Genomic DNA, 26,537 nt, shown 5'->3' on the forward strand with positions numbered 1-26,537 from the left:
TGGCTCCGGAGGAGGAGAGCAAGTTCATTTAAAGAGACAAAGAGAATTTATAGGCGGTCACACCTTCAAGTTTAGTATTCTCGAAGGCAAAGTAAAACATTGGGAAAGCTATGTCAAGGTAATCCTATGGCCTGGGCTAGTAGATCAGCTAGGTACGCAGTTTTCTGTGCAGGTGAAGGAGTGGCTGCAGGGCAGGAGGCTGATGTATGAATATCTTCATGAGTCCAATCCAAAAGACATTAGCTGACTAGCCATATCTCTAGGAGACCAAAGGTTGCTGGCTTTGTTTTTCTCTTTCTTCCTTGTGGTAAGCCCCCGTTACACACTGCGATATCGCTGTAAAGTCACCGATTTTGTGACGTAGCAGCGATATTGCTAGCGATATCGCTACATGTGATACTTGCCTCCGACCGGCTCCCCCGCTGATTATCGCTGGTCGTGCGAGAAGGTCCTGGCTCATTTCTCGTCGGGCGCTTCCTGTGGCGCCGACGAGCGACGCGTGGACGCGGGCGGGAGGACGTCAGGATCGCCGCGTCTGACAGATAAGTAGCGACCCCCGACCCCAGCGATGTTGCTGGTGAGATCTGCCTGTGTGGCAGCTTACTAGCGACTACTTAGCGATGCACCAGCGATCCATATCGTATTCGGGATCGCTGGTGCATCGCTAAGTGTAACTGTACCCGTAGACTGGTGCCTTTATTGAGGTTTTGTGGTCCTGGGTAGAAAGGTGCATACGTGGATTTTTGTATTTCTTCATTATTTTCATGTGTTTACACGCTAACCTTTTACAACTAAACATATCCATACACAATGATAGACTGTCTGCTGGATTTTTGGAGAGCAAATCCTTAAAATAGTGTTGTTCTCTAGAGATAACCCTTGTTTGCTAACCATCCATTACATTAAACCTGAAGCCTAATATTGTGTAGGATCCCATCTCTGACACAAAGATGTTAGAGGCAAATCAACACCTTGAACTGTCTCGTTCCTTTATTCTACATTCACACGTCTGTGTCCAATTATATATTCGTGAGAAACTGCCCATTTTTCCCACGCCACGTCATCAATATTGCATCTGATTTGCATCCATTTTTTTAACTTATCTGTCTTTTTCTTTGTTTTTCCCACTGAAGCTGATAGACTTTCTAAGGGCCCCGTCACACACAACGAGATCGCCAGCGAGATTGCTAATTTTGTGACGCCACAGCGATCTCGCCAGTGACATCGCTGTGTGTGACATGGATCAATGACCGGCCCCCCTGCCGGGTATCGCTGATCGCGCTCGATCGTACTCGGCCATTTTTTGATCGTTCGTCTCCCGCTGGCCAGCGCACATCGCTGCGTGTGGCAGCGAGAGACCAACGATCAGCGACGCTGGGAGCTGGTTTCCAAGGTAAACAGCGGGTATCTAAGAGCCGCGCGGCTCTTAGATACCCGATGTTTACCTTGGATACCAGCCTGCTCGCTGGTCCTGATCGCTGGAGTCTGTCTATGTGACAGCTCACCAGCGATCAGCTAACTATGTCCCAGCGATCCCATCCATGTCGGATCGTTGGTGGGATCGCTGGGACATTGAAGCATGTAACGGGACCTTAAGCTTCTATTTTTATCCATTGAATCTTAAGAATACATCAGTGAAAAACAAAAAGAACCAGACAGCACATGGACTTCTCACATGGCTGTGTGAATGTATCCTTTAGAGAAACACTTCCATCAGTGTTTAATATAACTTAATATATTGCAATCCTCCTATTATATGGCACTGTGCACTTACAATTGATCATTTTGCCTTCCTAGCCAGATAATTCTTCTCTTTTCCATTAGGTCTATGATCTCATGTGATTAAAAACTGACTGAGTCCTTCTAAAGTCTATGTAGAAACAGGAGGTCAATTTTCCCTGTATGAGTCATAAGTCACTGCTAGACTCCATGACAGGGAGGAGAGAGCAGCTAGGTCAAGGGATGTAGAGGGGGATGATAAATTCCTGGGACAAGAGACTTCCTGTTTCTATATAGAGCAGAGAAAAGAGAAGAATTAACTGGGGAGAAAGGCAAAAAGAGCAATTGAAAGTACACCGTGCTGTATATTATGGTGATTGCAATATATTAAGGGGATAAAAACTTTGGGAGGAGGAGTGCTTCTTTAAACCATTTCCTTTGGGAATACGGTTTCCGTGAAGGGTTGTACTTGGGCAGCAGGGTGGCTCAGTAGTTAGCACTGCAGCCTTTTAGAGCTGGAGCCCTGGGTTCAAATCCCACCAAGGACAACATCTGCAAGGAGTTTATATGTTCTCCCCATGTTTGCGTGGGTTTCCTCCGGGTTCTCCAGTTTCCTCCCACATTCCAAAGTCATACTGATAGGGAATTTAGATTGTGAGCCCCATCGGGGATAGAGATGATAATGTGTGCAAACTGTAAAGTGCTGCTGAATATGTTAGCGTTATATAAAAATAAAGATTATTATTATTTGTCTGTACGATGTTTAGCTAGGTGGTTTGTATGAAATGAATGCAAGGACTCCAGGTCTCCCAGCGCAGAGCATCATACTGCTTCTGTCACCTTATCTTCTTCCTAAAGTGCAGGCTGGTGCCTTCTCTTCCCCAGGTAGCGGCGCACCATTACCCAGCTGTCCACATGTTATAAAGGAAATCGTGAGCCACCAGATCAGGCCACTTTCTTTCATTACCCCATGGTCCAGTTTTGAAGCTAAAGCCCCCGTTACACACTGCGATATCGCTAGCAATATCGCTGTAAAGTCACCGATTTTGTGACGTTGCAGCGATATTGCTAGCGATATCGCTGCATGTGATACTTACCTCCGACCGGCTCCCCCTCTGGTTATCGCTGATCGTGCGAGAAGCTGCTGGACCATTCCTCGTCGTCCACTTCCTGCGGCGCTTCCTGCTGTGACGACGAGCGACGCGTGGAGCCGGGCGGGAGGACGCAGGATCGCCGCGTCTGACAGGTAAGTAGCGATCCCCTACCCCTGCTATGTCGCTGGTGAGATCTGCCTGAGTGGCAGCTCACTAGCGACCACCTAGCGATTCACCAGCGATCCTGACCGCGTCATATCACTGGTCGGGATCGCTGGTGAGTCGCTAGGTGTAACAGTACCCTAAGTTATGCATTATAGTCACTTTCGCAGGGGTCAGCATGGTTACAGGAACAAGTTTGGGGCAGTTTGTGATACAAAAACCTATCTCTGAGATCAAGATCTGTTTAAGCAAGTTGTAAACTGGGCAATTGACCAGGTGTCCCTGAGGGCGGCATTCCTAGGTCCAACATGTATATATCACTGATTCCTTCAATGTTTTTGACCACCTAAGAATGTAAAATACCTTAATTCTCTGCAGTAATCCTGCTGTTTTGATCTGAGTTTTCCCAACTTTTTATACATGTTTTCTGCAGCTTTTTAAGAAGCTATAGTTAGAATAATTTTATTATGATATACTGTATGTGAGTTTTTGGGTGTAATACATTTTGAAAGGTCTAAAAATGACAGGTCCCGATTTTTCTTGTTGCCAGGGATCCCATTTTTTAATGGGAAAACTGTCCTTGTGCGAGATTGGACCAGATGGGCAAATCTCCACATCCATAAACTTTGAGTAGCTGTGACCCCTCTTTCTATTTCACCAGTTGTTCCTTCCATGGATCAATATCTATTGGTAGGGGTGAAGTATGTCATACTGTTAACAAACCTCAGCTCCTTTTTATAGAGATGCTTTTGTCCCAGTTTGGCCATCAGAATTTGGATCGTGGTGCCTTAGATCCTTAGGCTTGACCATTATTTCCAACACCTGTCATTAAATTAAATGTATGGCTGTTCGGTGCATGCCTACATAAAGGAATTTCGGCTTGCCTTGGCGTCTGAAGCTTTGCCTCAGCATTTTAGCATTTCTCATGTCCGGTCACTGTGTAACCAGTTTCTGCACCAGTGAGCCTGTCTTGACAACTATTATGTTCCAAATAATTGGGGTAACGGCTGCTAACACAGCAACTAGTCTGAAAGACATGTACTGATCACATGCTCATATGGACATTGATTTAACTTTTAGTCCTTCCAATTGTAAATGGTAGAAGAAATTTTCATAAAATACAGAGCAGCAACCAATCCACAGTAACACACAAGGATAGCCACCTGGAATTCAATGTACAGTCTACGCAAAAAGTGAGTAACAGTTGACAAGCGCATTATCAAACGCATTCCTAAAATTCAAGCTCTCATGTTTCAGTGAGAAGTTAGTTTTCCTCTAGGATTTACTATTTAGTGCCTACAGATTGCATATCGCCACCGCATGATCTTCAGACATTGAGCCAGCAAGGCATGCCTCAATATGAGCTCTGAAGCCAGAAGAATTAAATTTGCAGCTTTCAACTGTGTAATACATTCCAATATTCAGTATTACAATTTATTTACAAATTTACTTAAAGGGGTTCTCTAGGACTATTTTAGTTTTTAGGCCCATAGTAACAAACAATATCAGGCAGGTAACCTTCTGGTTCTGCCAGCGATTTCATTGCTCCATGCCAACAGAGCCCATTCTCCTCATTCCGGGCTGTTCTGTCGATGGAGCTAGACTGCCAACGTATAGCTGATTGACAGCTGGCTCTCCACAGTTAGACAGTAGGGAAACTGCCGTCAGTCAGCATGATGATCGCCATCATGCCCCGTCAACAGAGCAGATGTGAAGCCGCTGCTCATTTGACGTGATGTCAATGGAAGCCGTTGAATTGCCAGCAGAAACGGTTCGTGACCGTTCTGTGTCGTCGGAGATTGACACTAGACATAACAGGCAGGTAGGGATAGGGAATAACTTCCCAATTGCTAAGGGGTCTGACCACTAGAACACCCACTAATACCTAGATTAGGAGTCTGAAGAGCCCGGCCTGTTTGGAGCAGAGATTGAGCAAGAAAATCGCCATTCCATTCATTCTTGTTGGACTGCTGAGGCTAGCTGACAGCCGTGATAAGGGACTTGGCACAACCCTTTTAAAAGATGTATTCAGTGTTGGACAGTCTTTGAACGCCTGCTTGAGCTGTATTTTGCATTTGTTTAGAACTCGTGTTGCTAAAGACACAAATGAGACTGGACTCCAATGGATTCACATGTTGAGTTACTGTATGCTAAACCCTGAGATGAGATCTCATGTACAAACCTAAGGTATGTGTATATACCTCTACAGCCTGTAGAGTTCTGTATCATGAATCATTAGAGACTACCTGACGATTTGCTTTCCCCCATTGTATCCAGGGTAATGTAAACTCTGCGCTATGGTATGGTGTGTAGCGGTCTACTAGCCCGGTATTCTATTTAGATATTTTGACTAAAACTTAGCTTTTTCTGTAATACTCTATTTTTCCCACCAATGTCACCAGATGCATTGCAGTGGATCTGTTCCACCAGAGATTTAGACTCCTCAGACTTGTACCAACCACTGGAAGCCATGAAAGTGCTTCAGTAGTCGACCTCGTTGTTTCCATTCATTTTGTATCACCTTTGAGTTTGAGGTGTCGAGATGTACGTCGTGATCTAATGGTTACTACACGTGACATCCTGCAAGAAAATGAATTTCTTCAGTTCTAAGCAACTTTCTACTTTCAGTCTGAGACGAAGCGAGAAGATACTTTTTTTATTTTCGGCTCTGGTCTATCTATATGCCAGTTAGAGATTTTCCAGTCATCACTACCTTGTTAGTTCCCTTTAAACTTGCAGATAATTAAAGGGTGCAAGTCCTAGAGAAGAAGGGTTAATAATTGACTAGTCTTGTATTACCCTCTAAAGGTTCCTGTAGGGAAGTTGCGACTGAATAAACTTTGGAAGTTACTCTTTTACTCTTGGAATTCTGAGGCTGTTAAAATATAACCCATAAAATCAGAATCCAGGCTATAAAGGATGATTGAAATTAGAACTGAATTTTTTTTTTCGAAATCTTGTTGTTTTTTTTTGAGCAGCAAATCAGTCTGTAAATGAAGGTATTACAAGAATGACTATCATCCCAAAACACTTACTGGTGCCTGGTGGAGCTCCAGGACTAAATCTACTGTACCCCTTCTTTAGTTTCCTTCAATTTTTTTCTCCTCCTCAATTTCCATGCTCCTCTATGTGCTGTAGTTGAATCTGGTACTTGTCCTTTTTCTTCTGGGATGATGAATTCTGGCCATGTGGGATGCGGGAGCACGTGCAGTTGTATGACAACACATTGGTCCCCGCCCTCATCGGAGCTTCTCGTGGATCCGAAGTGCGTAAGCCTAATAGAGCAACCGGCAGCGAATAGATGACTTGCAGCATGTGCGCTGTGAGTCCTCTGATGTAGAAGCAGAACGAAATATAGACCCAGAATCCTCTTGCGAACTGTTTAGTCCTTTTCGACGTGACCTTTACATATTTTTTTTTTTCTCAGTGTTGAGGGCAGTACGTCATTTATATTAATCATGTTGACCAGAAATGGAAGAAGATCGTATTTTACTGTTTGGAATAGGACAATATTTTACCCAATTTAATAGATTACATGCTGGTGTCATCACTCGAGGGTTCGAGTTTTCCAGTGGGACACAACAAATCCCCACCGGCACGTTGCTGCTGTGGAAGTAACGTTACGTTTGTTTGATGAAATATAAATTGTGGTCATAACATGGATCTAAAATCTGAGAATTACATAGGCTACAGTGTGACGGGAACGGCGTATATGCTCAGGAGCTTTTCGGTTTGATGCTATGGAGAACTGGAATGTCACATTTCAAGAACATGTTGACATTATACAGAGCTGTCCTGCGAAAAACAGGAAAGACTTGTCCAGTCAATCTTCCATTTAAAGAACCAGTGATATGTGAGAATAATTTGAATGGTGAAGTTTTTTTTTTTTTTTTTAATTTAATTCTTTAGTGAGATTTTTGTATATTTCTTAACAGATTTTGGAGTTCAGAAGTTTAAAAGATCATCAATCAGCAGATCAACAGTGACCGTATTGTATTCCTACTGCTCCCCTGAGTATTCAGTCTTGTTTTTTTAAATGTGCTGCACAGTTCCAGAGATTTGGGCCTGCTTAGTTAGTGCTATATTTTTTGTGTTTTTTACCAAGGGAGAGTTGCTCACAAAAATCTCTGGGGGCCTTTCTTTATTCTGCTTTGTATTATTACCTTGTGTGCTACACCCCAAACCCACTTTCTTGATAAAGACCACCCTTCATCTCATCCTTCATCTGTCCATTACCCTACCAGTGCCTTCCGTTCAACTAAGAATAACATCCTCAATAATCCGAGCCTCCCACTCCCATCTCCAAGACTTCTCATGAGCTGCGCTAAGTTTCTGGAATGCACTACCCAGGACAATTCAATTAATTAATTCCCAATACCAACAGTTTTAAGCGTGCCCTAAAAATGCACTTCTTTAGACTGGTCTACAGCCTCTTCCTCCAAAGATCTTTTGAGCATACTCCTCATATCCAGTCAGCATAACCATGGTCATTTGTAATTCGCCGAGATGACGACCAAGGTGTGTGTTTGTTTTTTTTTTTTTTTTTTTGTTTTTTTTTTATAGTTGAATCTGCTAATTGCAAGTGATTGCAAGATATTGTTTAGCAGTTTAAAACATTTCTTGGATTTGCTGGATAGGGCATATACTACCCTTTGTACACATGAATCATTTCTGCACCATAAACTAAACTTCATGAGGTTTGGGTAAGATTTCATTCTTCCTCACCATTGTCAACAACAATTGGCACCATACTTTGAATCAGAGTTGTGTTTCCTTTTAGTGGATAAAGAATTCTCACTTAAAGGGAACCCTGCAAGTTGAAAATGGTATCTGATCTGCAGGCAGAATGTTATAGGAGCTGATCACATTGATAAACATTTTTGTGGGAAATATTTTAGTATTGGTTGTATTTTATTCATAGTAATCTCAGTGTGTATGCATATGCATGTGTCCAGTGGGTGGACCTAATTATTGACAGTCTTCCTTGTATGACTGACTGACGGCTCTCTGCACGCACAATCACTACTAGGGCCGCCCACCGGTCTCGCATGCATACAAAAATGACAGATTTCATTGAATAAATACCAGTAATATTGAATATTTTCTAACAAACCTGTATATCATTCTTCTCAGCTTCTCCTTCTCTATACCATGTTGTCCATGGATCAGTCTACATACACAACATGAGGGGAAAAAAAAAGAAAATGTTCCAGCTCCTTAAAAAATTACAAATTCTTTATTGAAAAATATATATTTTTTTTCTTAAAACATTGATGCTCTGGGACAGATCAAGCAAGTAAGACAAGATGACAAAGCGACGCGTTTCGATCACCATACACAACATGACCAGTTTCCTTTAAAAAAAACAAACACCAAACATAGGACGGCACATCTTTTTAGTATGATGTGAATATGTTCGCTTTGGCTACTCTACAGACATGTATACGTACACTTTGCGTCAGCACACGGCAATATACCAATACACTTATTGCTATACACATAAAAACATGAGCTATTTGATCAAAAAATTTTGATCGCACAGTTTAAAAGCCATCCAAAGGTCCCCATTAAGGTGCTGTGTACATTCTGCTAGTAAATTTGTGTTATCGATTGGTTAAAGGTTGGAGATGTCTCTACAAGATTGATCGATGGAGGAAGAATGGGGTGTACAAGGTATGCCGCAGATTTAACACGTTGCCAGTGCCCTTTAGTTTAGTTTACTTTCAGCTCGGTGGATGTTATTTTTTTTCTACCCGTCATAGATCGATGAACTCTCCATTCTGCAGGCTGGGAGTACTTACCTCCTAGTATTTAGTGTTTTTTTATTTTTTAAATACGCTGTCCTTTTGAGAAGAGCGTGGCAGAAGAATCCACAATTCCACCGCCGGGCAGAAGCCGTCTAATTGTGGCAGCATCCTAGTAGAAAGTATGGCTCTTTGCGCTACGTAAGCGATGCCCAGCCTCTGATTGGCAGACAGTCTAACGCAGCCGTGGAAGGGTGGACTCCGCTTTATCTGTCGCTGCTCTCCAGGTTACATCATACGGGGAGATTGGGACTAAGAGCAGGAAAAGAATGGGAGCTCTCACTGCCTTTCTGCGTGCCCTATGCCAAGGAGAAGTGAAACGAAACACTAAAAGCCAACAGTTTCGGAAGATCGGAGAAAAACTGCTTTTCTTTTCCCGCTAGCAAGCGTACTCTGAGAACAAAAAAAAAAAAAGCTAGAGAGATAAAATTATTGTGGCCTTACTCTGTTTCTATAAATGAGCGGAGTCAACCGACAAGGCCACCGGGGCGACACAGAATGCTGCATTTGATTCTGTTGCCATATAGCGGTTGTCCATGGAGAGAAGAAGCGCCTGTGTGTTTTTCCGCCACCATTCTCTGGGTAGTTTTCAGCAGAGCGAGTCTCTGTGCTGTATGCAGAATGTACGTGTGCTGTTTGACAGGGCTAATGGCCCCTACAGCTGTTAGGAGGGGGGAGGGTGAGGTGTGTGTAGGCTGAATCGCTAAGCCGCTTCCTGCTCACCACTTCTACTCTCACGTCCTTTAAAGCCCCAGGACTTCTCTTCCTTCTTGTGCTTCCTCATTTTTACCATTTCAGTTTCTTCTTCGTTTGTGTTATTTTTTTTTTCCCCCCTACCGGATCCTTCCAATGTAAGTGTGTACTTTTATTTCTCTTGTGCTTACTCGATTTCTAGGAACTGGGCTCGATCGATCTGATTACATAGTCTATTCTCTACGGGTATTCCGTGAAAGGGTTAAAGGACGGGGTTGATGACTCCGATGATCATGCGCTTTGAATATGTGATTATTGATACCTTGAATTGCAAATGGATCCTTAGGGTTTCCCCCCCGGCTCTTCGTTCATTAAGGTTTTAATTGGGATCAGCTTCTGTTGTAGATATTGTGTCGTAAATCGGGGTCTCGAAATCTCAAATGTGATGGAAAATGTCATCTGCATGTTCCCAGAGGTTACAGCTCAGTGCTCATGGTGCTACAGTGAGATTGCATTTGATTTTTGCTATTATCCCCCCACCTCCCCTTCTCTTTTCCCTCCCTTTGCATTGGAGGGTTTTAGTAAGTCTGTATTTATTGTCTACAATTTTTTACCTAAATTTTACATTCCGTGTATTGGCATGCAGTGCTCGCTGGGGGATTATATTGATGTATAGGATGTTTAAAAATAAAGATATATTGTATGCAAGTCCCATTATGAAGAGTGGCATTATGTACAGTGCATAGTCTCCTTCCAGGCGACTTAATTCTGGGGACACAATGCCGGGACTGTTTTGTGTGTGTGCTCCTAGAGGAGAAGGTTGCTTAGAGGAGGTTTTGGGGCGATTTGCGGCGTTGGTACAAGCCTGGATTTTATTGTGTTCCTCTGCAGCAGACAAAGAGGCAGCAAATGATAGAGTGTGATGGCTGGTGTGGGATTTTATTGGCTCACAAAGCTGGGCTGTGTAGCGGCGAGAAAGACGTCCTACTTAACCCTGTGCAGGATCAGAAATGGGTAACCCGTTATTTCTGCACTCATATGTAATAAGATCCCAGTAATCTTTTCAATAGATTTTTTTTCTTTTTATTCTTTCATAGGGAAGGTCATGTGGATTTTCAAAAATTCTCTTTTTTTAATTTTGCCGTTGGCTCCGCTTTAGACTGATGTTCATAATTGGCTAATGGATAGTATATTGTATACCGTCAATGGAAACCGCATCTGATGGGCATGTTTCAGGTGACCATCCACCAGGTCACTGCATCCATTTATTACCTTATGCTCACGTTAAGTATTTGGCCCTGATTTCAGCCCAACAGATAAGGCATGTTTTGTATCCGCCATGTGGGCAGACCTCTTGGCTTCATGAACCATGTGTCTTTGGCACAATTTTCGATTTTAAAATGTTCTGTATTAGCATAATGTATGAAAATATATCAGAGAAAATGATAAGCTTGTGTTCACACATTGTTTAGTCTTTACATTTTGTGTATATGCTACCTACATATATTTTTTAAGGTGTACATAGGTGATCGTTGACAAGTGTCATTTCTCCTTCGCCTCATTGGGGTACACAGGACCATGGGTGTTATGCTGCTGCCACTAGGAGGACAGTAAGTAAACATAGAACAAATTAGCTCCTTCTCTGCAGTATACACCCTCCTGCTAGCACGAATCGGAACAGTTCTTGCTTAGTGTCTGTAAGAAGCACTTAGCTCTGAAATTCACACCTCAACTTTATTATTTTCAATTTTTAATTTTTGTATTTGATTTTTCCCTCACAGAGTGAAGGGGCGACTGATCCCTTCAGGGTTCCGATCTCCCCGAATCATCAACAGGCGGGAACGCGGAGTGTCGCCTTCCCGTACCCCCTCCTGCACCGTTTGAATGCCATACCTGGGCTCATTTTAGGGGCCATGGGTCCCTTCAGGGTTCCGATGTCCCCACACCATCAACAGACGGGAACATGGAGTGTTGCCTCCATGTACCCCCTTCTGGAGCCAGGCGTATAGCCGGACAATAGCCCTGTCCCTTGATCCTAAGGGATTAAACCAATTGAGGGTGAATTACGTGACCAGCACACCTGCGGATCTGGCTCTGCTACACCTACGCCTGTAGATCAAGCCTTGCTACAGCTTCTAGTGAGTAAACGCAGCGTTCGGTGGTGGCAGGAGGGCTCCTTCCAGGTGCAGAGAAGGCTGGAGGGAGGTGTCCCGACGTCGTCTTACACCGCATTCGGCCCCCTCTCGCTTGCGCACCGGCCGGCGCCATAAATGTAGTCCTTGGCTCCTGGCCGGACTAGGCAGAGTTTTTTATTTAACTCTGCCCACCGTGGCGGCTCCGCCCGTGCGTCAGGTGCTTCTCGTTCTATCTTCCTCGAATCTCAGGCACGCATGTGTGATATCCTGGTCTCCGATAGCTGCGGGGCATTATCTGGACTGACACGGCAGCACTGGCAGAAGCACTGTGTGAAGCGCACACAGTGGGACATCATCCTTGGGGACACAGGACCTGGGTAAGCTGCAAAGCTGAGCTTAACCCCTTCTCTGCAGTACTGCCCTGCATTTTCTCCTGAGTGCAGCATTTTACCAGGAGGTCCCAAGGGTAAACTATGTCACAACCTAAAGCATCCAAGAAGGCTAACAAAACAGTGTTTTTTGCCTCATATACCACTTGCAATACTTTGTTGCACCGGGGCCACAATACTCCATTCTGCATGGCCTGTTACCCTGTATGCATCCAGGAGCCCTCCGCCACTGCCAACCCTAGTGGACCTAGTCCCCCTGAATGGGACACGTCTATGGCTTCTCTGGCCAAGGCAATAGTCTCCCTGGGCTCCCTCCTCAAGTCAGGGCATCCGTTTGCCTGGTGCGGAGAGCTTCTATGCTGGGCGGGAACCGTCAACCAGCAGGGGTCGTTCTCTATCAAAAAATGCACAGGTTTCTAGGAAACGGACCCATAGCATGTCCCCCGGGCACTCTCGTGCTTTGGCGTCCATGAGTACCGTTTCCCGTTCCCCCTCTCCAGGGGTTCTCAGCGAAAATGACTCAGAATACGAGTCTGATGTGTCCGTAGACTCGGACTCGCAGGAGTATCAGGAGGCAGTAGATGGCCTCATCAAAGCAATCAACAAGACTGAGGGTGGATGAGGACTCTATGGCTATCCCAGATCACGCAGTGTCTTTCAAAAGAACTAAACGTTCTCATAGGGTGTTTGTCAATCACCCCGAGTTTACGGACATTGTTTAGAGACATAGGAATCGGCCGGACAAACGTTTCACAGGACAAAAGTCCCTTTAAACAAGATATCCTTTTGCTCCTGATCTAAGGAAAGATCGGATAGAGTCTTCAGTGGATCCTCCCGTATCGCGTCTCGCATCCAAAACTCTCATGTCCTTGTGTGATGGCTCCTCAGTCAAGAATCCCACTGACCGACAGATTGAAAACCTTGCTCGGTCAGTCTTTTAAGCCTCTGGCTCTGCACTTTCTCCATCCTTCGCCACGACCTGGGTGGCTAAAGCTATAGTCGCTTGAGCGGAGGCTCTGGCTAAAGCCATTCAGGACAGTAACCTTCCTCCTGAGGCAGCGAGCCTAGCTAACCAAATTTCTCGGGTCGGGGATTATGTGGTACCCGCCTCGCTAGGTGCGGCCAACTGCGCTGCACTGGCAGCCGCGAATGCCATCACCGTCAGGAGGGCTTTATGGCTTAGAGAGTGGCGAGCGGATTTCCAAAAAGTCCTAACTTCTCTGCCTTACCAGAGCGGTTTCTTATTTGGAAAAAACTGGATCAACTTATCTCCGACGCTACTAGAAGGGGGAAAAAGTAAATTCCTTCCCCAGCAAAGACCCAGTCGACCCTTTCTGAGTCAACAGCAAGTTCAGCTCCGGCCCTTTCGCGGCAACATGAGCTGGTCCTCTTCCGGCTCGGGGCATCCTTCGCGTAGAGACAGGGGTTCCCAGGCCTCGTATAGACCCAATCATTCTTGGAAGAGCAGGCCAAAACAGTCTAGATCCAAAGGATCCAGATCCCATAGATTCTCTGCCCAATGACTTGTTGCTGTATCCGGTGGGCACCAACAAGCGGCCGTCTGCTTTTGTTCGGTCAAGCCTGGCTCTCGATCGTTCACGACAAGTGGGTCAGGGACCTGGTGTCCTCCGGATACAAGATAGAGTTTTCTTATCGCCTTCCGACACGGTTTTTCCTGTCTTGCCCTCCCAAAACAGAGGCGCGGGCAGCGTCCTTTTACTGAGCCGTTGGTGCGCTCCACAAAGACTGAGTCATCATCCTGGTTCCGCAAAATGAAAGGTTCATGGAGTTTTACTCGAACCTATTTGTGGTTACGAAGGAGGACGGAACGGTGCGGCCCATACTGGACCTAAAACTGTTAAACAATTTCGTCAGAGTTCGACACTTCAGAATGGAGTACCTCCGCTCGGTCATCACCTCGATGGAGAAGAGGGAGTTTCTCACATCCGGGATGCTTATCTTCATATCCTGATTTTTATTTTATTTCCCCCCCCCCCCCCCCCCAAAACCAAAGATTCCTATGCTTCCTAAGATTCCCAGATTCCTACGCTTCGCTGTTCGCGAGGAACACTTCCAATTCATAGCCTTGCCCTTCAGCCTCACCACTGCCCCCAGAGTGTTCACCAATGTCATGTTGGCCGTAGTGTCCACTCTACACTCTCGGGGTATGGTAGTTTTACCATACTGAGACCATCTGCTAATCAAGGGACCGTCTTTTCAGGCTTGCGCAGAGTGCCTGAGTATCACTGTGGATAGTCTTTCTCGCCTGGGCTGGATGATAAACTTAAACAAGTCTTCTCCGGTACCAGCTCAGCAGATATCCTTCTTGGAGATGATCCTAGACACTTCCCGAGGGTTGGTGATTCTCCCTCCAGAAAAAGTGTCGGCCTTACAATGAGGAGCCCGGATGCTTTCCTGCTCTTTTCCTCACTCCATAAGATTCGGCATGGGAGTACTGGGCAAGATGGTGGCAACAATGGAGGCAGTTCCATTCGCCCAGCTACACCTCCGACCTGTGCAACATATGCTTCTGACAGCCTAGGACAGGAACCCGTTCTCTCGACTGTCGATTCCATCTGTCCCAGTGGGTCAGGCAGACCCTCAGGTAGTGGACATTGAGGTCTAAACTGGATCAGGGAAAATCCTTTCTCCTGGTATGTTGGCTAGTGGTGACCATTCTCTGCTGCGGAGCGGTCTTCCGTCATCACACGGCCCAGGAACGCTGATCTGCTCTGGAATCGCGTCTCTCGATCAACGTCCTGGTGATACAAGAAATCAGGTTGGCCCTTCTGTGGTTTCATCATCTTCTGGCAGGTCGCCCCATCCAGATTCAATCGGACAATGCCACAACGATGACGTACATCAACCATCGGGGGGGCACACACAGCAGAATGGCTATGTTTAAAGTAGGTCACATTCTCCGGTGGGCCGAGAGGAACCATTCGGTCATCTCACAGGTTCACATCCTGGGCATAAAGAGATGCACGGCAGATTTTCTCAGCCATCAGGGTCTCTCCTCGGGAGAGTGATCCCTTCATCCGGAGGTCTTTCAGCAGATTTTTCATCGCTGGGGGGACACCGGATGTCGATCTGATGGCCTCAAGGCTAAATGCCAAAGTTCCAGAGTTCATAGCTTGCTCTCGCGACCCAGTAGCCATCGGGGAGGATGCACTGGTTCTCCCGTGGCATCCGTTTCGTCTCCCTTACGTGTTTCCCCCGCTCCTATTACTTCCCAGGGTCACCAGGAAGATCAGAGCAGAAGGGATTCGAGTGATCCTACTCACTCCGGATTGGCCAGGCGTGGTATGCGGAACTAGTGCAACTCGTCGCCGACGTTCCCTGGCGGTTGCCGGATCGCCCAGACCTGCTCTCCCAAGTCCCGATTTGCCTCCAGGACTCGGGGGGGCCCTGTGTTTAACGGCCTGGTCGTTGAATCCTGGGTTTTATCCCAAGCTGGTTTCTCCCAACAGGTGGTTTTCATCATGATTAGTTCTTGGAAGTCTGCGTCGAAGCGCATTTATCATCGCACCTGGAAGAACTTTTTCTCATGGTGCAGAGACCGTGGACGTTGTCCCCTCGGTTTTTCCATTCCTTCCATTTTGGAATTTCTCCAGACTGCTCTGGAGTCAGGCCTAGCGCTTAGGTCGCTCAAGTGCCAGATTTCAGCTTTATCCATCCTGTTCCAATGCAGGATAGCTACCAGATTACAGGTGAAGACTTTCATTCAGGGGGTTTCCCACGTGGTGTCCCCCAATAAAAATTGGCGTCATTGGGACCTTAATTTTTGGTCCTGGGTGCTCTTCAGGAGGTTACTTTCGAACTGCTGCAAGACGTATCGCTGACTTTTCTTTCTTGGAAAGTACCCTTTCTAGTTGCGGTGACGTCAATCAGACGGGTCTCTGAGTTGGCGGCCCTGTCCTGCAGAGCTCCTTTCCTGATTTTCCACCAGGACAAGGTAGTTTTGAGGATGTCTCCGTCTTTTCTGCCTAAAGTTGTCTCTTCCTTCCATCTGAACGAGGACATTGTTTTGCCCAGCACCAGTCCATCGTATTGAAAGGGCTCTCCACACACTGAAGGTGGTGAGAGCTCTTAGAAGGTACTGTACATCTCGTGGACGGCGTCTTTTCGCAAGTTGGATGCCCTATTCTTGCTTCCGAAGCGGTATAGAAATGGTCTAGCTGCTTCTAAGGCTACAATAGCTAGGTGGATTCGCTCGGCTATTCAGGAGTCCTGCCGTGTCAGAGGCAAGCCTGTCCCAGCGGGGATTAAGGCACACTCCACTCGGCAATTCGGCACCAGGCATCGGCAGAACAGGTTTGCAAAGCTGCGACTTGGACCAGCTTGCACACTTTTGCAAAGCACTACAATATTCATTCGCAGGCTTCTGCAGATGCGGCCTTTGGCAGACGGATTCTGCAATCGGCAGTAACACATCTGTAGCCTACTGGTACATGGGGCTTCAGCTGTTGTGTTGTGTCCCACCCAGGGGCTGATTTAGGATGTCCCATGATCCTTTGTCCCCCAATGAGGCGAAGGAGAAACGGATTTTTGCATACTCACCGTAAAATCCTTTTCTCCAAGCCAATCATTGGGCGACACAGCATCCACCTTTGTTAGCCTGATGGCTTGTGTTTTGTTCTTTAGTGTGACATATTATATTCTTGTTTGATAGTTGTGAGCTCTTACTGCTTTGTCACTGAACTGATTCGATTAGAGCCTGCAGGAGGGTGTATACTGCAGAGGAGGAGCTAATTTGTTCTACATTTACTTGGTGTCCTCCTAGTGGCAGCAGCACAACACCCATGGTTCTGTGTCCCCCAATGATTGGCTCGGAGAAAATGATTTTACAGTGAGTAAACAAAAATCCCTGTTTTGGCAAACTGCAGATAGACATCAGTAAACCTTTGCCCCAACTGTAGTTTATTTGCAACTGTATAAAAGAAAAATAAAGTATATTATTAAAAAATGAAAGGCTTTGTTTAGCTATAGAAAAAGTTCTTGTAATGTGTTAAAAGTGAAAATCGACAAAATCATCTAATACATTTTGTAGATACCACCCGACCTTTCCCTCAGATATGTCACTTCTGACTTTCAAAACAAGAGCCCTTTTCCACCTGCTTTGTGTCGAAGATGTGCTTAAAGGAGGCTGCCTTAGTTGTGCATTTCAATAGCTAGGCCAGCCCACTTCTGGTTCTGGATCAGCCAGTAAACATGGGTGATGATGTAGCTGTTGAGATTAATCAGTCAGCTAGAACCTTACTGACTCTGGAAGAGAAGGAAGTTCTTCCCTGTATCAAAAGGAGGTAGAAGTGGAATTTCTGAGATCCAGGATTAGGAAAGAGCAGCGCTTGCAGGCTCTTTGGTATAGAGCTTTAAACGACTGCTCTGTGAAGTTGGTCGAGTCACTGGACAGAGTCAACTTCAGAGCCCCTGTGCTCCTCAGATGCAAAGCTGCCTATGCTTGCAGTACTTGAAAGTGCTCATTTCAGGGTAGCGGCTCAACTATACCGCTCGTTTGAACTGCCAAACTGAAAAAGATTAGAAATACCTTTTAATTGTGGTATATTTGGTACGTTTAATCACTTTTTAAGTGTAAACCACAGAGACCAACTTTTCATTATTTATATTTATAGATGGACATCTCTTTTAAATAGGAGGTGATAGTGTGCTATAGGTGTATAGTTGAATACATTTGGGTACACATTGGTGGGCTATACGTAACGGTCCCACTGAATGTAACGCCTGATCACCGTGTAAAGAGAATCTAAAAAGTAAGATTACAGCTGTCATTTTCAGTCAATCCTTTGCTTAGAACAATCACAATGGATTGATACAGATATCCTCTAGCCATAAAGGCAGCTGTCTGTATACTTGAAATCCCATAGAGGTTTGACCATAAGTTGAGATGATGCAGAATGTCTCTCCACTCTTACTGTATTTCACTTTCAATATATGAAGGATGACCTCCATAATTTCAGTTCAGCATCTGGTGGGTCTTCTGTTTTAAGAGGCTCTGTTGAATTGCACACAAATTCTGAACTTGCCCACTACCTCATTTTGATGAAGGCCATGGGTAAATCTGTTATCGGTGGAAAATCTGTTGTTTTCTAACCAGCCATATCTGTATTTATGGTAGAGTAAAGGCTCATGGCGGTGCACACAGGCCAGTTTGGAGCTGGGCAGCCTCCATTTGCTGCCATAGAGGCTACACGGGGTGCTGGCGTTGTGCATTCAAGGACATTGTCTCCTGAAAAGTAATAAGGCGAAGATGAAATAGTGGCACTATACTGGGGGCTCTTTTATGCTCCAAATAAAGTGGAGCATTAATACTGCTGAGTGCAGGAACCTCAAATGTTCAGTTTACTGGACCATAGGGAATGACGAAGTTGTCTGAAAAGCAATTATTAAATTGAATCTGTCAATAGGCTCAACCCTCCTAAGATGTCTATATGGGCATGTAGGACATGGCAAGCTAAACAAAATGAGCGTTACCAGTGTGAGACATGTAATAACTGACAGTCTGCTCTCCTGATCTACATGGCTCGCACTAGTAACTCTGAAGGCAGATTGACAGGAAGATCTATGCCTGGCCCATAGATCTTAACAGCTCATTTACGTATTAAGAAAAATGTGGATTTCTCTGGAATAAGACCTCAGATTGTAGATATCAAGGCATAATTGTATTCAACTTTTTATGACCTACATGCGCATATAAACATATTATGCAAATTGTCTCTTCAGAGAGGAAGAGGACTAGAACTCTAGTGCCACCTATTGGAGGTAGCAATCCTAAAAGTCAATGTTGACCCTTTAACGAGCCTAGTTACATAAAGAGACAATTTGCATAATTAGCATATTTCCCAGAGGAGCATTGCGGCTTTAAGTCTCCTCACCTCGACATGCTTAGCATGTCATTCTCCGCAAGGAGAAATGATACTTCTTGCATATAAACATAGAAATACACCATGATATAAAATTTATCTAGGTAGGTATTCACATAGAAATCTGGTATACTACACCAAAGAAAAGGGAATGAATAACTACAAAAGGAAGGTAAATATATCCTAAAAATATAATTGTATTAGTGCATAAAGATTAGATTTAAAATAAAAAGAAAGTACACACAAGAGTTGGAAAGTTCACAACAAACATATCAAAAAATGTGTGGGAGGGGTTTATCAAGTTGTATTCTCAATAGAATTTTTCTGGTATATACCAGACACACATTTTGTGGAATAAGTTTGTAGAGGTAGGCAATGTACGGTAATTATAAACAGATGAACTGCACATATCAATTAAAAAAAAGTACCATAAAGAGAGAAAAATATGTAAATCAAGACTCCAGGACTCTGATGCGCGTTTCGCCCTTGGCTTTTTCAAGGAGTGAATGGGGTAATGATTAGCATACATTATATGTATACTATCTCATCCAATCTAAATTGAGACGTTAAATCCAGTAATGTCATGATCAGGGTATTGAACTCACCATCAGAGTTGGACATGGCAAGAAATTATTTTATGGCCTTTAGGCCGCCCGCCCTTGTGTAGTATAGATGTGTAGAAGGACTCAATGTCACAGGTTACTAGTTCCTAGTGTAGCCCATCAACTTTAAGCAAAACATCAGGGCTATCTTTAAAATAGGAAGGAGGAGTTTCTACTATGATGTGGTCGATTTAATTTACAAATGCTGGAACGCATCACCGGCTGTATTGGTTTTTAAGCAATTTCCTGTGGTTTTCCACTATGAAATTTTTCTTTTTGTCACGTGTTTGTGTGTCAGCTTGGTATACATTAATTCCTCTCTTCAGCCAATCCTCATTTTGCACAGATGCACTTTATTCTCTATTTAGTGTCTGAATTTTGCTTGGATGAGATCGTATACATAATCTCTGCTAATCGCTATCCTATTCACTCCTTAAGAAAGCCAAGGGCGAAACGTACGTCGGCGTTCTGAGGTCTTGATTTACACATTGTTCTTCTCTCTTTGATATATTTTTAATTGATATGTGTAGTTCATCTGTTTATATTACCTGCCTCTATGAATGTATTCATTGATTTGATATGCCTGCTATATCTTACTCAAGTCTTCTTCCACAATTTTAATATATATTTTTATCTTTTTATGTACAACTAATGAGCTTATATTTTTATGATCTACTAGATGGTGGCCCGATTCTATCGCATCGGGTATTCTAGAGTCTCTGTTAAAAATAACAATTAGTGATATTCTCACCTCCCGATGGCCCACTGGACTCTTTCTCTCCTCTCACCATGCTCCCAGCATCTTTCAGTTCCAGAAATGCGTCGTGCGAAACACCGCGGATGACGTCGCGCTCTCGCGAGAGTGACGTCATCTCCGGCCCTTCTCGCTAAGCACTGGGACCGGAAGATTCCAGGAGCTTGGTGAGAGGAGGGACAGAGTCCGGGGGTCGTTGGAAGGTGAGTATATAACTATTTTTTATTTTAACAGAGACTCTGAAATACCCGATGCAATAGAATCGGACCACCATCTAGTGTATTATACTCCTGTTACTCCCGAAGCTGCAGTCACTGTTCTGCTGTTACCTAATGTATTGTACTCCAGTTACACCCAGAGCTGCAGTCACCGTTCTGCTCTTACCTAATGTATTATACTCCTGTTACAGCCAGAGCTGCATTCACTGTTCAGATCTTACCAAATGTATTGTACTCAAGTTACACCCAGAGCTGCAGTCACTGTTCTGCTGTTATCTAATGTATTGTACTCCAGTTACACCCAGAGCTGCAGTCACTGTTCTTCTTTTACCTAATGTATTGTACTCCAGTTACACCCAGATCTGCAGTCACTGTTCTGCTGTTACCTAATGTACTCCTGTTACACCCAGAGCTGCAGTCACTGTTCTGCTTTTACCTAATGTATTGTAGTCCAGTTACACCCAGAGCTGCAGTCACTGTTCTGCTTTTACCTAATGTATTGTAGTCCAGTTTCACCCAGCGCTGCAGTCACCGTTCTGCTGTTACCTAATGTATTATACTACTGTTACAGCCAGAGCTGCAGTCACTGTTCAGATCTTACCTAATGTATTGTTCTCCAGTTACACCCAGAGCTGCATTCACTGTTCTACTGTTACCTAATTACCTAATGTATTGTACTCCAGAATATGTAAAGGACTGTGCCTGTGTAATGAGCAACGCAGCAGTGATGCCTTTAACGGCTGTAATGTGCCTGTACAATAAGCAACTGTCGCTGATAGGCCGTGACCTGACTCCCGCGACCAATCAGCGAGGTGGGATTTCCATTACAGACAGACAGACAGACAGAATTAGACAATTATATAGTAGATTTTCCATGTAGACAGCTTAATAGAGTTAATCCTACTGACTAGGCTGAAGTCAAACCCCAAACTGAATCGAAATGTCTTCATACATCCTTGAACGTATTCAACGTGGGTTTAAGTAATGATGCTTTAATATGAGAGCGACTTCATTGATATTAGTCACTGGCAACTTGTAAATTACATTTTGGAATAACCCACGAAATATAAGCCTCCGCTGTGTGTAGGTGAGAGACTCGCCCCAATTAGTAATCCCGGGCAGACGGCTCTATCGTGAATATTCGTTGTTGCACCCGGAGCGGTTCTTGACAAATGCAGATTCTGCTCAGCAACCTATCGGTAATGCGTGTAGATTTTGTGTCTGTGCGTAGGGGTTTGACTTTGACTGTGGGAATACAAGAACTGAATGAATGGTAGCAGTAGTGGGAGGGCAACAAACTGAATAAGTGAAATGTGTTTTTGTTTTTTTTTTTTTTTTGCAATCACATTTTCCTGTTAAGATCATGAAATCTATGACTGAGCAACTTCAGTCTTGTGACTAATAACCAAACTGAATATTTGCGTCACCCAACTGTAACATATGAGCCTCTCAGCTATTAAGGAAACTTGTGTAGCATTCCATTAGCACATAGACATATGAAATTTGGTTTAGAAGTCTGAATATAAAGCATATTATTATAAGTTTAAATACATCTTAGGCTATAAAGTTGCCTTGATGATATTATGTAAATTAATTTTTATTTTTTCAACTTTTTGTCTTTCTTTAGAACTGTTCAGAAAGTACTTTGGTTGATGGACCCAAAACAGACCAAATGGAAACAGGGCCAATCAATCCTGTTGAAGAAGGAAGGGTGACACAGACATGTGACCAAGTGCTACTGAATAAGGGATGTGAAAATTTGGGCAACCGGTTATTAATGGAAGCAAACTCATGGTTAGGCAATGCTCCTACTCCACAAGATCCTGGTGAAAAGATTAATTGGGAAAATGCTCACATCCGTAATCACTCTGCTGCTAACAATTCCAATTTAGAAGATGCCAAAAACCTAGTAGCATTCTCTGCTGTAGCCGAGGCAATGTCCTATGGGTTACCAGCATCAGGGACTCCATCTATGGTTTCAAGGCAGCTGTATGAAAAGTTCAATTATGAGATGAATAGAGAAAGCGCCACCCTTCCACAAAATAAACCTCCACCTTGTCCAGAAGATATAAATACCCTAAAAACCGCTCTAGAACTTGCAAAACATGGCATGAAACCCCCTAACTGTAACTGTGATGGCCCTGAATGTCCTGATTACTTGGAATGGCTTGAGAACAAAATTAAGTCTGCTGTTAACAACCATCAGGATGGCTCTCACAACCCTATGGGTCAGGTCAGCAGAGAGTTGGTAGAAAATAACTATTCTAAAGAACGGGTGCTTTCATTAGAAAATAAAATTACGAAATGCCCTTCTGGGTCCCTTCCCTTTTCTCAGAATGCATGGAGCATCGCAAAAGAGAAAAATATAAGTTTGCAAACTGCAATTGCCATTGAAGCGCTTACACAATTATCTTCTGCACTTCCACAAACAGACAAAGATTGCCGTAATGCCCCTTCGCAGACCCCTTTACCTTCCCATGAACGCCTATCACATTATCCATCTGCAAAGGGTGACCAGGGGCAGTTATTACCCATGTCCTGCAATGATTTTTTCCAGAATCCGCAATCCCAAATGTACACTGGTAATAATGCACTTCCTATATCTCAACCCACCAGACAAATTACTTGGGATCAAAATAAAACGCCTAACTATCAAGAAGGACAATACATTCCAGAAAAACTGTCTCATGGCACTCCTATGCTGCAAAACGAGGCATCCACTCCAAACAAATCAGAATTTATGCAGCAATGGGTTCAAGGTCCAGAGCAACGGAAAACCCCTTCAGATCCCATGAGTGGGTTGAAGCAGTTGCTCGGGAATGCAGATGATTATATTAAGCCTATTTTTAAGGGACCTGAATCCATAACCCCCAAAGTAAAAAAGTCAAAACAAAGCTCTGTTAAGAAAGAAAGCCCAGCATCTAATCCTTACAAAATGTCACCAGATCAGCAGCCATTTCAGCCATTGCAAGATTCAGATTTCCACAGAAGCGCACAGGCTGCATTACAGCAACATCTTCACCATAAGCGCAACCTCTTCATAGACTCGCACCCTGCACAGGAAGGTTCACATGAACAAAAAAACTGGTGGGTGCCAAACGCAAAAAAGGTCCCAAAGACCACAGAGAAGCCAGCAAAGGAAAGGAAAAAACGAGGGCAGTCGCCATCACAAAAACAAGCTGAGCCAAAAATAAAAGCCCCTCGTAAACAAATACAGATTAAAAAGCCCAGACAAAAAGAGGGCCAAGCTCTCTTCTTACCACTCAGCCAAATTAAAATAGAGGAATTTCACCAACTTTTGCAAGAGAGCCAACAAAATGAAAAAGTTGACCGATCTCTTCACAATGACAAGTCAATGGTGCTTATATCAAAGCCTGGCTTACAGGTTACTCTTGACAACAGATTTACATTAAACACTCAGGAAACGTGCCCTGTAAATCAATCTAATGATGGGCAGGGCAATGGCTTACCACTTGGTATTCCTCAAAATAGTTTTGGTCCAAAAAATATGAATACCACTTCTTCTGTTGACGACACCAGCTCTAGCTCTGGACAAAGTGACTCTCAACAGGCCAATATGTGTCAAGCTTCTGTTCAGAATCTAATTGATGATAAATTTGAAGATCTGATTAGACAGTTTGAAGCAGAGTTTGGTGATGACTTCCCACTCCCGGGTACCGAGGTGTCTTCTCAAAATGGTGCAAATCCTGCAAAACCAGCAAACTTTTTAGAGTCACAGGCAAAACTCTCCTACCCTCCCCAATCCCTGACAGGTCCAAATTCTACCATGCCCTTAGGGCAGGAAATATCTCAGAATTTTGAAGGAGTATTCTCCTCCAAATCTCAAAAACAGCTCAAGATTGAGTCTTCTGGTGCTCTCACAGTGGTATCTACCACATGCTTCTACTCAGAGGAAAATCAACAACATGATGGAACGCCTACAAAAAGTGACTTGTCTTTTAATCCGTCTCTCGGTGGGTTTTTGGAATCTCCATTAAACTACTTAACTTCACCAACCAAGAGTTTATTGGACACTCCAGCTAAAAGGGCTCAATCTGAATTCCCAACATGCAACTGTGTGGGTAAGTACAAAAGTTTCTTGATATGCAAAGTTAAAAGTTATTCACTGTGCATGATAATGAATTCTCATCAAAATCAATGCTTTGTTATTGTTCCACAATATCCACAAATTGCACAAAAACAAGACCTTTGAAAAGTGGGGATTAGCATAAATGGGCATTACTTGTAGTATGGAATTTATGTAAACTGCAGATGTTGAAAAGTAAATCATTTGTGTGATTATCTTAAGGTACTGTCACGCTAAGCGATATCGCTATAACTTGTGACGTTATAGCGATATTGCTAGCGATATCGCTGTGTGTGATACTTGCCTACGACCGGCTCCCCTGCTGGTAATCGCTGATCGCGCGAGAGCGTCCTGGACTGTTTCTCGTCGTCCGCTTCCTGTGGAGCCGGGCGGGAGGACGCAGGATCGCCTGGTGTGACAGGTAAGTAGCGACCCCCGTCCCCAGTGATGTCGCTGGTGAGATCTGCCTGTGTGGCAGCTCACTAGCGACCACTTAGCGATGTACCAGCTATCCTGACCGCGTCATATCACTGGTCGGGATCGCTGGTACATAGCTAAGTGTGACAGTACCTTTAGACCTCTTGATATTGATGACTTAGGCAACAGCACCATGTGCATCGCTGCAAAATTTACCAGCAATTGCATCACCTTGTTGTTGTGGTGCGTTTCTGTCTGAAAGTCTCTCTGGAGCATCTTCTTGTATTTTTTGTTTTGTTTTTTTATGTAACTTTTTATTGAAGATTTTTCACATTAACTGAAATAACAAAGAAGATACTGCCAATCATGGCAATGGTGCAATGTTTCACTTCCGAACTTAAATGAATGATAACATCACGGCTGTTAACTTCCAATCATATATAGAGAAAGTGAAAGTTGAAAGACTTCTATCTCATGGGAGTGATAACTTGCTCTTGTAATGCACTTTTCCCAATATAGCAAAGCAAGAACCAGAATAAAAGATGAAGGGGAGAAGGGGAGGGAAAAACGAAAAAGGGAGGTGGAATCCTTCCAATGTTTTTTTTTTTGATGAGCTGCCATTATGGGTATGGACGAACTTCTTATGTGTATAGAGTGTCCAAAATTGTGAGCCAAGTGTTCATGTGTATTATGGAGGTTGGGAATAGTGGGCGTTTAAAGTTGGCCATAGACATTTGATAAAAATTGAGCAATAAGTGATCACTCTTTGCACAATGGCCCCATATACACTTCAGATGACGTGAGCAATAGCATTATTTTATTCCCACAGATGCCCAATGAGATTAGAGACCAACCGGCCAATATTTGGGTTGGTGGGAGATGGTGACATGAGTAAAATTGCATCCTTTTTCCCCCAATACTAGTTCTGTTCAGGGGACAATCAATTCTTGATTGCCTAAATTGTACATACACATTCCACCTGTCCTGTTAATTGGGAAAAAAATCAACACACCTGACTGGCTTTGAAGGACTGTGAACACTTATTTGTTAAAATGAACAATGAATATTTAATCAGTCCAACGAATGATCCTTCATTATGGACCAAACTGGCTATTTCTTCTAAAGGGCTTGTCTGGGCATAACACGTTGATGACCGATCCATCGGATAACGCCTAAATATCAGATTATGATGGTCTGTCACACAGGACCCTGATAGATCAGCTGTTCTTTTATTCCCTAACTGCCCGATGTAAACACTTTAGACATAGCTACATTCATTGTGTAGCGGCTGCTGCTGGGCACTGAGGAGCGGCTCCTATCAAAAGAATAGGAGCTGTTGTGTAGTATCCAGCAGCTACCGCTACACATTGAATAATGCTGCTCTATGCTTCCCCATCCAAAGTGTTTACATCTAGAAGCCACAGAGCTGATCGGAGGACGTTCTAGTTGTCGGACCCCCACCTATCTGATGTTCCTTCTTGGACAATCTCCTTAACCTCAGTATAATGTAGATGGGATTTTTAAGGTGTATGACCTCACTTATGGTGTTAATAAATGGAGACTTTTATAGTCAGCTTTCCAA

General features: G+C 44.0%; 1 protein-coding gene across 6 annotated transcripts in view; it reads left to right on the forward strand.

Moving 5' to 3' along the window:
• TET3 (tet methylcytosine dioxygenase 3) overlaps nt 1–26,537 on the forward strand; it is a 126,322-nt gene that overhangs the window by 35,145 nt on the left and 64,640 nt on the right. For 5 of the 6 annotated variants that reach the window (XM_073569049.1, XM_073569050.1, XM_073569051.1 and 2 more), the window contains one exon: nt 22,079–24,533. In XM_073569049.1, the coding sequence (XP_073425150.1) occupies nt 22,079–24,533 (2,455 nt within the window). Of the gene's footprint in view, nt 1–8,767; nt 9,631–22,078; nt 24,534–26,537 lie in introns of those variants that run through there. The other variant, XM_073569054.1, reaches the window with a different exon arrangement.

Source organism: Dendrobates tinctorius, unplaced genomic scaffold (genome assembly GCF_039654945.1).
Source record: "Dendrobates tinctorius isolate UK_male_01 unplaced genomic scaffold, ASM3965494v1 ptg000022l, whole genome shotgun sequence".
Taxonomy (NCBI): Eukaryota; Metazoa; Chordata; class Amphibia; order Anura; family Dendrobatidae; genus Dendrobates; species Dendrobates tinctorius.